At 41.8% G+C, this 12,524-nt stretch overlaps 1 protein-coding gene across 1 annotated transcript in view; it reads left to right on the forward strand.

Annotated features, from left to right (window-relative positions):
* myo15ab (myosin XVAb) overlaps window positions 1–12,524 on the forward strand; it is a 49,543-nt gene that overhangs the window by 23,264 nt on the left and 13,755 nt on the right. The window contains exons 29-53 of the mRNA XM_086211986.1: window positions 553–598; window positions 775–899; window positions 1,895–2,012; window positions 2,131–2,306; window positions 2,986–3,070; window positions 3,199–3,231; window positions 3,326–3,407; window positions 3,518–3,648; window positions 4,009–4,104; window positions 4,321–4,449; window positions 4,576–4,682; window positions 4,833–5,011; window positions 5,984–6,056; window positions 6,597–6,788; window positions 6,929–7,011; window positions 7,120–7,193; window positions 9,752–9,860; window positions 9,962–10,030; window positions 10,127–10,194; window positions 10,278–10,661; window positions 11,041–11,116; window positions 11,272–11,367; window positions 11,495–11,555; window positions 11,892–11,985; window positions 12,155–12,272. Of these exons, the coding sequence (XP_086068112.1) occupies window positions 553–598; window positions 775–899; window positions 1,895–2,012; window positions 2,131–2,306; window positions 2,986–3,070; window positions 3,199–3,231; window positions 3,326–3,407; window positions 3,518–3,648; window positions 4,009–4,104; window positions 4,321–4,449; window positions 4,576–4,682; window positions 4,833–5,011; window positions 5,984–6,056; window positions 6,597–6,788; window positions 6,929–7,011; window positions 7,120–7,193; window positions 9,752–9,860; window positions 9,962–10,030; window positions 10,127–10,194; window positions 10,278–10,661; window positions 11,041–11,116; window positions 11,272–11,367; window positions 11,495–11,555; window positions 11,892–11,985; window positions 12,155–12,272 (2,804 nt within the window). The remainder of the gene's footprint in view (window positions 1–552; window positions 599–774; window positions 900–1,894; window positions 2,013–2,130; window positions 2,307–2,985; window positions 3,071–3,198; window positions 3,232–3,325; window positions 3,408–3,517; window positions 3,649–4,008; window positions 4,105–4,320; window positions 4,450–4,575; window positions 4,683–4,832; window positions 5,012–5,983; window positions 6,057–6,596; window positions 6,789–6,928; window positions 7,012–7,119; window positions 7,194–9,751; window positions 9,861–9,961; window positions 10,031–10,126; window positions 10,195–10,277; window positions 10,662–11,040; window positions 11,117–11,271; window positions 11,368–11,494; window positions 11,556–11,891; window positions 11,986–12,154; window positions 12,273–12,524) is intronic.

Here is a 12,524-nt window from a genome sequence, read left to right on the forward strand (position 1 = left end):
AACACATATGACGATGTAGACATTCCCCACAAAATATATTTGCTGGTGAGATGACAGTGAGGTAAATCAGCCATATATACATTTCATTTCTCCATGATGATGCAAATTATTGATGAGTCATGCTTGTGCCCGACTTCACTGAGAGATACTGCAAGACATTGAGCGTGCTTATGATTTATGGAGTAGAAAATGAGTGAAAGAGCGAGATGTTCCACTTACAGCTCCAACACATGACAGATTATGGCCGAGTAGACGATGAGTCAATAGATGTCAATCCTGAAATGTCAGTGGTCTCATTGATACATACGTTTTTATTTGCTTTAACATATTGAATTAGTGAAAAGTAAGACATATGGAGATCTTTTAGTCTGAAATAGTCCATATGTCACTCATCCTTAAAATACAAAGTTTATTTTTAAGAAATTGTTTTTCTGTCATTAGATTCATGTTTTAAAGTTGAAAGAGAATCAGCACAATTGTGATAAGCTTGTATAAGAGCACACATGAATTAATTCTTTCATCCATCCATTTTTTCTCATCTATCTGTGACAGGTGTAACCCTTATTTTGTGCGCTGTATCAAGCCAAACCATCTTAAGGTATATATTTGCAAGTTGGTTGATATGTGCAGTTTTGTGGTGGTTGTATGTATTTTAAAAGAAAGGTAATATACAGCTCATTGGTGTATATGTGGACTTGTGTTATTTGTTTGTTTGTGCGTGTGTGTGTGTGTGTGTGTGTGTGTGTGTGTGTGTGTGTGTGCGCGCGCGCATAGGAGCCAGGAGCGTTTGACATGGAGCTGGTCTGCACTCAGCTGCGGTATTCTGGGATCATGGAGACCATCCATATTCGGAGAGAGGGTTATCCAGTTAGACTGCACTTTCATAGCTTCCTGTCCAGGTTTGACATTTTAATTCACGTCATAGTTTTTTGTTTTTTTTCCAAAATCACTATTCCAGATGTGCAAATAGTGATTATTTGAATGGAATTCTAACACATTCTAGCAGAGCAATTTAAGGCACTACTGCTTCCTTCTTAAAAACAGCTACTTTGCTGTCCTTAACACTCCGATTATCAGGTTGCCAAAAAGTGCTTCAATCCTGTTTTTCTCTGGCTGAGGCATATATTTATTTCTTCATGCTGAAGCAGCCATCTGGCACTTGCCAGCTCCCGCAGTAAGAAATCAGTTGAACCTATTGATCTCACAGCACCTCTGACCATTCACTGCCAAAGTGCGCAACAACAAGTAGTATCAGTCCCAATGTTCATGTTAAGTATACAATTCACCATAAAATGCATCCAGATCAACTCGAAGGTCACGTCTGGCCTACAAATTTGAGAAATCCCATCACTAGGATACAAGTATGACAATATGGCACTATATACTCTGCTATACAGAGTGTTGATATGTTTGTATTTGTCAAAGATATTGAGAGTGTACAGAGGAATGTACTTAGGATCTTCAGCACATTCTGTTTTTAGATATCACTGTAGATCGACAAGATCTGAAATGGAAAAATCCTAAATCCAGATACCTACCCTGTAAATATCATATCCCAAAACCATATCCAACTATTTTGCTGTGTAAAACTTGAACTTTAATTGCTTTTTCTTTGGCCCCTGCTACATCCTTCATGTTTGGTGAAAATCGTCCAAATTTACTGGGAAGTGAATGAAAACATCTGGATTTGCCCCAAAGTGTTAAGAGTTACACCCCTGTTGCAGCCAGATCAGCTGACATAGTGGAATCAAAACCCAGTCGAAGAGCTACATTTGCTGCAATTTGCATTTACGATGTGAAGAAAAATACTAAATCTGTCCTTTAGATTCCTTTGTCAAAAATGGAATCCATATTGATACTGGATTGACAGTTAAACTCTCATGTGCTGTCACAGGTACAAAGCCCTGCTCTGTTTGAAGGACTGTCCTCCAGCAGACGGAGAAAATTGTGTCATTATGCTTCACAAGCTCGGTCCGGTCAAGAGTGGCTCTTATCAACTAGGAGTCAGTAAGGTTAGCTTGCTCATTACAAACACGCACAAACATCCCACAAGGTCACATGAATCATATATAACAAATAAATAAATAAATAAATACAGTTTATTTCAAATGGTTTTGTGCATTTTTTGAGATTTTCCTTAAAGAGGAGCTGTATCAGTTGTTGGAGGGGAAGCGTGACCGAGTGCTCAACATCGCCGCCATGACACTGCAGAGATACATCCGAATGTATTTTGTCAGGAAGAACTTTGTCAAATTCCGATGTTGTATGACCCAATTTGAAGCTCACTGCAAAGGCTATGTGGCAAGGTGAGATTCTCTCATGGAAGAATAAAGCAAAATTAGATAAAGAGATGCATATCAACTGTGTGGGCATGAAAATCTTTTAATCATACAGAAAAGAATGTCATGTCTGTGTTAAAAGACATTTTGAAGCTTTAGTTTCCTCACAAGGCAAAAGAAACTGAGTTGGGAGATTTACTTAGGAGCTCAAACAGTTTTAAGCAAATAGGTCAAAGCTTATCTCAGACAACCTGGTTCTTTTGTTCCTGATGTGAAGAGACAGGACAACAGGATTCAGGCCGTGCTCAACCATCCAAGGTGAAAGATTTCTCTGCTGTCCGCCAGAAGCAGGAGACTTGACGCAAATTTGCAATTCACTCAAATGTGTAGCAATTCACTGGCTTAATGAGAGCACTAAAATGGCCATAAACTCAAAGTCAAGTGATTGGAATAAGCAATATTTCAGAGACTGATGGCCAGGCTTTGATGAATTTGGTGAAGTGATCCATATTACGACATTTTTAAACGTGTACTGAATGTAGAATTACCTCAGTCCCCGAGGATTAACTTTAAATTTATTACAGGAACAATATTGATAAAAGTGATGAATGCCTTTTTAAAAAAAAACAACTTTTGTACAAGCAAAATCGTACTCTCTCCGCTTGTTTATGTATGAGTAATCCATCTTACATTTTGTTTTGGACAGAAAAAAGTTTTCCCTGAAAAGGAAATATCTCATCAAATTCCGCTCCACCGTTCTGCTCATTGTCAACCGACAGCGTTACATGAGGGTATGTGCACAGTGTTGGAGAGTGTGCGTGGATACAAACTTCTGCAAAAGATTTGCAACAGCCATGTTTGCAAGTGAATTAAAAACCAGACAAACGAATGAAGTGTGATACTGTTGTCTTTCTGTCAGACAGTTGTGGAGCCCGCAAGGAAGGCTGAAGAGGTGAGTGAAGGAGGCAGGAGAGAAACCCATTTGAGACGGATGAAGATATGTGTAATACATTTGTATACTGTATGTGTGTATTTGCATTGTGTAGGATCGTATCAATAGAGAAGTGGTGAATGTAACAACGCTGCCTATCCCTGCTGAGCTGGCAGCACTGCTTCAGGCAGCCTCAGGTGTGTACACATGCAATCAGTCTGTGCTATAAATACACCTCCATCAACAGATGTGTTCCACCTTGTTTGCAGTATTACTATGGTGACACATCATGCATGTTTGTGTACAGGTGGAGTGGAGCTGCACTCTGACTGCTTGGCAGTAGTCGAGGCTCCAAAAGTTCAGGTTGACCCCCAGATGACCCTGCCTCTGGACATCAACAACTACCTCATGACACATTACATTCGGGCCATATTTAGGGTACATACACAGAGATGCACACTTCCCACAGAGAAGGTGTTTCTCTCTTCATGAGGATCAGTTGTTGACATATATTTCCTAGCTCCTTACTCTCACCTTGACCATCACAACTGAATGCCTGACTCAAACCAGGACATAATTTTAGTCCCGAAATCAACCTTTAACCCTCAATCAACCACAGGTCAGACCCCAAGAAGATAGAATGCTCCCAGGTTTCAGACCCAACAATATAGCTACACAAAGCCACACAAAACAATAGCATTTTGAAAGAATAGTATTTTGAGAAGGTTGTTGAAATCTATAACTAGGCCTGTTTTGTGGATGGAGATTGGTAACTGCGTGCATGTGTGTGTCTCGTAGGAACCACTGTTTGGGATGGTGACAGCCCCGTTGGAGAGTTCTCTGACCAGACTGGATCAGGAGCTTAAACAAGGAGCCCTCAATGTTTTCACTCTGGTACATGTTGCCTTCACATGATGCTGGGAAACCACAGCATCCAAGACATTCATGTTAATCAAATCAAATACGTGCGTCCTGCACACTGCACTTATATTTTGATTATTCTACAATTCTACAATTTCATTTAGCAGACGCTTTTGTCCAAAGCGACGTACAACACAAGATTATTTAGGTTCAGAATGTGTTGAAAATCTGTGTTTGTATTCCTGATAGATCCTCAGGTTTATGGGAGATCCAAACCTGAATGGTGCTCAGGAGAATTTGTTTGGGAATTACATCATCCAGAGAGGACTTGCCAATCCCAGCCTCAGAGATGAAATCTTGGCTCAAGTTGCCAACCAGGTAAAATCCAGCTTTTTGTAGCCAAGGGGTCTGCAATTAAACCCTAAATGTGTTTCAGTAGATCACTTGGCATTTTATCTCAACCACTGTTTACCTTCTCTTTATTCTTATTCTCTGCAATTTTAGGTTTGGAGGAATCCCAACATGTTGAACTCTGAGCGTGGTTGGCTTCTCATGTCCTCTTGCCTCTCTGCCTTCCTGCCTTCTGAAAGACTGGCCAAGTACCTGCTGAAGTAAGACACATATTAACACAGCAAACTATGCCAGAATAATATTATTCTGTGTTGAACTTTGGAAACTATTGGCAACAGTATTCAGTTGTAAAATCTCAAGTTTTCTGTAAATGTATGTTTAAACAGCTACTGTGCACATATTTGTGGCAGGTTTGTGTCCGACTATGGGCTGGAGGGTTATGACTGTGTGTGTCAGCGCCACCTGCTCCAGGCGCTGCAGCGGCTGAATGTTGGACCAGAGCACGTCCGGACGTACCCACCCTGCCTGCTGGAGTGGACTGCCAACCGCAAGAGAGCGCACACTGTCCTGCACATACACTGCTTCGATGGTGAGAAAGCATGAGGCCGAAGAAGGGATTTAGACTTGTTTTATATTTTTGGACAGAACTGAGAGAGCAAAATGATCACTTTACATGACAGGCAGTGAAGGTGCACTTGAGAGTTTCATCAATTGGAAGATTTGGGACACATCCATGTGATTTAGTAAAAAAAAACGGCTTTTTTACTTTAGCACTGGGGAAGATTTCATTATCTGAGTGTGCAACTGTTAGCTAGAAACTGAGTACAAGTGTGTAGCACGAGCCGAGAAAGAAGCCATTGAATTTGGGGCTGTTACACTTAGGGACAAAAAAATTACCAAGGAGGAGGTCATGTGATCAACAGGGATGATCTGACTGTTAGCAAGATAAGTAAAAGTTCTTGAATGGATTTTGATGAAATTTTGTAGGATGATAGGGGGGGCTATGTCATCACTGAGACCCCTCCAGTTTACACTTTTTTTGATGGATGTTACAGAGTGCCCCTCTAGTTTGCATCTGCTTTAGTAATGCATTTATCCTAAAATGTTGACCTTATTATGAGATCTAAACATTTTCACAAACTGTTGTGTTACCGCCAGAATCACATGCTGCAGTTTGACCAGTGATGACAAAGTAGTGTGTTTTGTAGATCTAATTAAACTTTGACCCAACCTGTGAGGCAGGGTCTTTGCCTCACAGTGCACCGCTCATCACGGAAGTCATCTGTCTGTCTCTCTCATTTCCTCCTCTCATCCAACTAATCTGTCCTGTGGCCCGTCTTGCAAGGTTTAAGCAACACTTGATACTTGCTCTGGTTCATTGGCTGTGTTTGTGTCTGCTGGTGGTGAGAATCTTCAGGGGGGGTTGTTACCAACCATGTGTCAGGTAGACTTGAGTGAAAAGGGATTTGAACTTCATAGATAACATCTATTAAATGTCCATAAAAGTAGTTGCGCTGTTGTCAGAAGGTACACTCCAGACTTCTGCTTATGTTTCACTCAGGTGTGTCCGTGCTGTGTCCTCTGCACTCCTGGACAACAGGAGAAGAGATGGCCAGGAACATCTTACAGCACAGGTATTATCTTACTTTCAAGCATGTGCACTAAATACAAGTTTGGGCAACAAAGAACAGTTGAAGTGCAAGAGGTGGAATTGTTATATCATGTGTGTGGGTGTGAAGACAAGAGAAGTATCAAAGTCTGTCAAATTTACTGTACTTATCAGTATCAGTCTCAAAAGTATTTGATGCAGGATTTAACAGAAACAGATTCTGGTGGGGAAATAAGCCTCTTGCACTGGGGACATAAACCTGTTAATATGAAGCAGAGGCCAGCAAGTAGTGCTGTGCAGGTGGTAAACCTCATTCCCCTGAACCTTAAGAGATGCACTGGCAACTGATAATAGAGGCTGTGGGTTTTAGCCTCCTTGCTAGTGTGTATTTTGGTGACTTGGTGACACAAGTCCTGAAAAATTGTTACTAACTAACTTGTTTTATGTTTAAGGTTAGGGTTAGGCGCATAGTGGTTAGGTCACAACAGGTCTCTAGGGAACTAATATCTAATGCCCCCTCAAGTGATAGAAAAACAACTGTGTGCTTGCATGACTGTGTGTGTAGGAACGTGGTGGAGGGGTGTCGAGGCTGGTCAGTGTTGCTGAAGGAGTCGGCTCAGCGGGTGGAGCTAGAGGGTTCAGACTATGTTCTGGATTTGATGTCAGACCTGGAGCTTCCCGCTGACTTCCCCAAACACAGTAGCTATTTCATCATCTCTGCACAAGAGCCAACCAGAGTGCGACCCAATGCCAGCATGTGAGACACACATGCACACAAAGTGGTTCTCATCATCCCATCAAACCACTTAATGAATCTGCATGCTTAGATTTATGTGCAAATTAAGAGGCTGCAGTAATTTTAAATGGCTTTAATTATTTTGTCTCTGTATTTTATAGAAGCCTGCTGGGTGGTGGGTTTGATATGAATGACGATGTCATATCCTCGGCGATAACTGGCTCAGATGGATTCACCAGTCAAGGTGGGTTTTATATACAAAGCATAAACAGGTGCGCATATTCTAATTAAATCTAAGTATAATTCTCTGCACTCCTCTCCTCTCCTCTCCTCTCCTCTCCTCTGCTCTCAGACCTGGAGCCTCAGAGAGGGATGGATCGTTATCTTGACAGCCTATTTGACCCTGTGCTGTCTGACGGAAATGGGGTAAGTTATATAACACACTTGACCTCAATAGAGGGAATTCCTCTGTTGAACATTTGCTGTAGGTTTAATATTGATGTTGTGCAAAGATATGCTTTGCGTGTCCTTCATCACAACACTGAACCAGCAATTGTCTCTTATGTATAGATGGTATACATATGTATGGAGAAATTGTACTTGCTCCAGTGTTCATAAAATTTATTATATAAGGATTTAATGGTAGTGACCTTAATTTGTAATGAGTTTAAATGAGCATGGAGCAGGTCAGATTTGATGTTATGCAAGCAATATTTGCCACATAAAGTTTTCTCTTGTAGTTGGATACTTGTTGAATATCCACCAGATGGCACAGATACTGTGTTTTTGAGCTCTGCATGACTTGCTGATACTTCTGTAATCTGTTTTCGCCATTTGCGTTGCAACGATTCACCAATGTTCATTCATGCTTGACGATGTACTGCCAACAAGGAGGTGATGATTTACTGCCGAAATGAAAAATATGGTGACAGTGGTGATCTGGATCTGATCATTTTGAAAAAAAAGCTGTTTATATCTCATTCAGGCAGTGATCATACCACGTTGAGTAAGTCAGTCTTCAGCTGGGTCGGTGATGTGGTGAATGTCAGCCCAGCTATCGGATGTGGCTGACAGGGATTAGCATGTATCAGATGTGTTCTACAGATCTCTCCTGCCCAGCAACCTATTACGTTACCCAGTTACCGTAACTGTCAGAGCCACTAGATCGCCACGGTGATTTCCCACCCAGGCAACGCTGGGATCTGCTTACGAGGAGCTGACACTCTTGCAAATGAAGGGCTTATTATTTAATGAGACATGGCCAACAAACACACACTCTCCTCTAGATTTATGGGTCAGTAGCTGATTTCTGATGGAGTGGCTGAACAATAAAAAGGGGAGTCCTCTGATTTGATATTGCACACTGTTAAAGATACTTTTATTCCTCTGTATCTTCCTGTAATAGCACATATGATGTGAAAAATCTATCTTTTGTGTTTAAACAGCTTAGATTTGAAGGTGGCACAATAGTCTGTACAGTTCCTTCACAGAGAACAGAAGCTTACACTTAAAAATCACACTCTGGCTAGTGATACAAACAAATCATTTAAAAGTGAAGAGAAAAGCCATGGAACCATCTCAAGCTATTATATAATTCATCATCCATAATCAGCCTTTTATTTGTATGATGAGTGTGTTCTAAACACTCAACAATGTGTACACTTAAATTCCATTTCCACTATTTATCCTGCTAAGAGCTACACAGCTATGCATGAAGTAGCATATTAACAATGATTTTATTCACAGGCATTTACTTATCAACATACTGCGTGAAACATCAGGGGGTTGACTTGTAGAAATAAACATACTAAGAATAATCGCACAGCTCCGCGGCTCTCCACAGCTTAATAGAGCTTTACAATGAGTTTCATTTCAGTACTCCGCTGTTCCAAACTTTATCGTTTTTGTTCAGTCACACTGTTCATAGAGTGTCACAGCAGGTAAGTGTTTTGTGAAGAAAAGGCTTTTAAACCCCACTGTACACCACCTGCTTGGCCCCCAAAGGCAAACAGAGACTGTTAGCAACTATCTGGTGAACATATTGGAGCATTTAACAGCTAAAGACCCAGATATTCCCCTCAGGCGTTGGTAGACACCAAAGACTTAATGAAGTCATAATTGTGGCTTAAAATTAATGATAATTCTGCACATTATCAACAGGATGTGCAAATAAGTAACCATAATCAAACAAGTTCACCTTTTCAAGGTAAAAACTTATAACAGTGTCGGGTTCACTGTCAGTTGGGCTCTGCTGCTCTGAAGTAGCCCATCAGTTGGTCGTATAATAAAATGAGAGGAGTTCAATGAGGTGCCGTCCTGCATGGCTTCGTAGAGGGGTGGTTTACTGATCTATAGGGGTATAACACAACTCTTAAAGGCTCTTGAGGTTACTGTGTTGAAGTGTCCTTGATCAAGACACACACTGATTTCATCTAATGCGCAGATTGGCACCGTGCATGGACATTTTTCCCATAAGTATTCAAATGTGTGCCTGAATGGGTAAACTCTGTGTGCAACAGTGGAAAGTGCTGCTTTGGGTATCATTGAGGTAGAAAAGACCCAATATGAATTTAGCCAATTCCCTCTCCTTCAGGTCCCTTCATTTAGCAAAATGTGCGTTAACTTTTACTCTCCAACCAGTCTGCAGTATCTAGTGACATCTAGCTGCTACATTGGAGAATTACATACAATTGTGTTTGCAATAAAAAGTCTAAATGAAAAGTTTTTCCCCAAATATTTGTGCCTGTATTATTCACACTTTTTTCCCCCAAATATTCCTCCTTGTATTTAAAATCTGTTACATTATGTGTGACCGTCATGTCACAGTTCAAACACACTGGTCTGTAATGGCATCACGATTCCTGTTTTTTCTTATTCCATCAAAAATATAAACTTTCAGAGTTGTATATCAGTTTGATATCCAGCTATTCTCAGAACCACTTTTTCAAGTCAGCAATCTTTCATGCTTGTCTCTCTCCCCACAGGAAGTTGAATCAGCTGCAGGACTCTCCAGCAGGATGAAGGGAGCAGGGGGAGTTGGAGGGGGGTGGCAACAGCAAGGGCAGTCAACCGGCCCCCCACCTCCACCTGGAGGTGATACATTCAAAGACTTATTATTTTCACACAGTAGATGCTCAGCAAGTGCAACAAAACAGACGAAATGTGACGGAAACATGATGTGTGTGTGTCGGCAGCTGTGAGAGTTCTTCCTGTGGGAGGCGTCATGTCACCTCCTGTTGCTGCAGTCGCACCTGTAACACCTGGTTTGTCAACTGTAGAGAGAAATATGATTAGAAAAAAACCTCAAACATCATTTCCCATTCTCCTGGTTACTGTGTTTTTCCACCTCTCTCCTCCAGATGCCCAGCAGGCTGTCATAGAGCACCAGCAGCAGCAGGAGATTGGAAACCAGCAGGCCGTCATCATGGTGAATCCTCCATCTGGACCTGTTTCTGTTTCACCACTGCAAGAGAGCTTTTGTTTTCTATGTGACAGGTCTTTTTTTTTCAGGCTCAGCGGATGACCTCACAGGGGGTGGATATGGTCAGCAGTCCAGTGTCAAGTCCCCCCACTTCCCCCATCACAAGCCCTCCCATGAGCCCTCTGCCCCAATACCCTCCTAGCCCTTATGCCCCCACCAGCCCTTACTCTGTCATACCTCCCAGTCCATACGACAACATCCCACCCAGCCCGTACGCTAACTTCACCCCAACTCCCTACGCTGCAGCAAACCTTCCACTCAGCCCCTACCCTCCCACCACTCAGCAGGAACCAACTCCAACGCAGCCTCCAGCTCAGCCAGAGGCCTCCCGCCCTGACTCGAACCCCCGAACGAGCTCCACCAAAACCAACAAAAGTGACTCAACTCAGCCGGCAGCTAACCGGCCTGCACAGGTCAGTAACTGTGAGAAATGTGAAGTCACAGTCCAGAGTGACGTATTATATCATATTTCATCACCTCATTAAAGATTTAAACGTTCCTGCAAAATTTGACTAACAAGCATCACTATTCCTCCAAAATAAAACCAAAAGGCTGTTTTTTGTTGTTTTTTAAAATTTGGACATAATTGAGGGTTTGCAAGAGAATATGCAGATTCTTAATTTCATTGGTATTTTATCTCGTTTCTAGCATTTGCTACCAAAGGAAGGTTTGTTTTCAACATTCTCTTTGCTCCTCTAAGATGTTATCTGAGTAGATTTAATGTTTAATTTGTACCAAAGCTGTCTCTGTCCTCTCTTTGTGGCTCTGTGTCTGTGGCTTTCCCATGCTCAGTCAGGTAAGGACAGCGCTCCTCGGAGGAGAGCTCCAGGCATCCCCGCAAACAAGGACAAACCAGCCAGGAAGTTTGGTAAGAGAGAGAGAGAAAACAGCATGCACATAAGAAATAGAAAGTCCCTTCAGTCCTTTTTAATAAAGCTTTAAATGAGTATCTATCTCTGTGTGTGTGTGTGTGTGTGTGTGTGTGTGTGTGTGTGTGTGTGTGTGTGTGTGTATATGCTGTAGCCCCAGTGGTGACGTCTCCTCCGCCCCCTGCTGGAGAAGTGGTGAAGTACTCATCTCGCCCTTCAGATTATATTGTGCCCAGCCGAGACATTCAAGGTGACTGATTGAAAAATCTGTAATATGTGAACTGTGACATCATTGTCTCTGATATCTGAATGATGATGCTTTATTTGATCAATTCATCCAGTTCTTGACAATTTGTGCTTTATGGTTTGTTTTAAAGCAATTATCCAAAGGTACAACTCCCCACCTCCACCACCAGACCCACTGCCACCTGGCAAAAGGTGAGATCTCAGAAACAACAAAATCCTCACAAACTGACAGGCTGATTAAGGTTGATGAGTTAGCCCACAGTAAACTGCCAGATTTGTGCTTGTAAATACAGCACAGCAGTTAAATCCCTGTTCTGTCAAATAATTTGACAGAGGAAAATGTCTAAACAAGATTTGCAAAGCCCAGGGTGTATCTCAAACCACCAACAGATGTCTGATGTTACACAGCTCTAGAGCAGCTTTATGTACGCAGCAAACATTAGAGACTTTACTGAATACACAGCGCATTTGTAGTTAGAGAAATGTAAACCATAATGTGGGCTGTTCATTCTGTGTGAACATATTTAGGAGACCAGAGGGGAAGTTTAAGAAGAAGCAAACACCTCGTGATGAAGCTTTACAGATCCTAAAACCCCAGATGGACAACCCTCCTGCTCCACAGGTACACACACACACACACACACACACACACACACACACACACAAACACAAACACACACATGCTAAGAAACAGTCCAGGAATGTAAAATATAGTATGGACAGGTTTTATTTTCAAGATTCAAATGAGACTTTTGAGTGAAGTAAAACAAACTGTGTTTGTGCCATTTCAGTCCAAATGTCCAGCTGCACCTTCACCTTCTGCATCTGCAATAAGAGAAGCTGGCTTTAAACCCACCAAGAGCACCAAGACAAGAGCACCCAACCGTCCCCTTCCGATACCTCCACCAGGTACTTACGACTTACCCTATACAGACATGACTACATCTTTGTCCTGTATTAAAGGTGGAGTTTTCCCCTTGCGTTTCTCAGAAGAACAAATTTTCTTATTACTTATGATTCCATGATGCAGTCACCGACCTGCCAATCACAGCTGATTGGTCGATCGTTGACACATTTTAGATAAATCTTAGAAGGCATTAGGTCTGATGAAGTTACACCATTTCTTTTCACTGTTTCTAATGATCATGTATGATATAACTG

The sequence above is a fragment of the Aulostomus chinensis genome, chromosome 8, assembly GCF_037954235.1.
Source record: "Aulostomus chinensis isolate RoL2024-O1b breed Wild chromosome 8, RoL_Achi_v1.0, whole genome shotgun sequence".
Classification (NCBI taxonomy): Eukaryota; Metazoa; Chordata; class Actinopteri; order Syngnathiformes; family Aulostomidae; genus Aulostomus; species Aulostomus chinensis.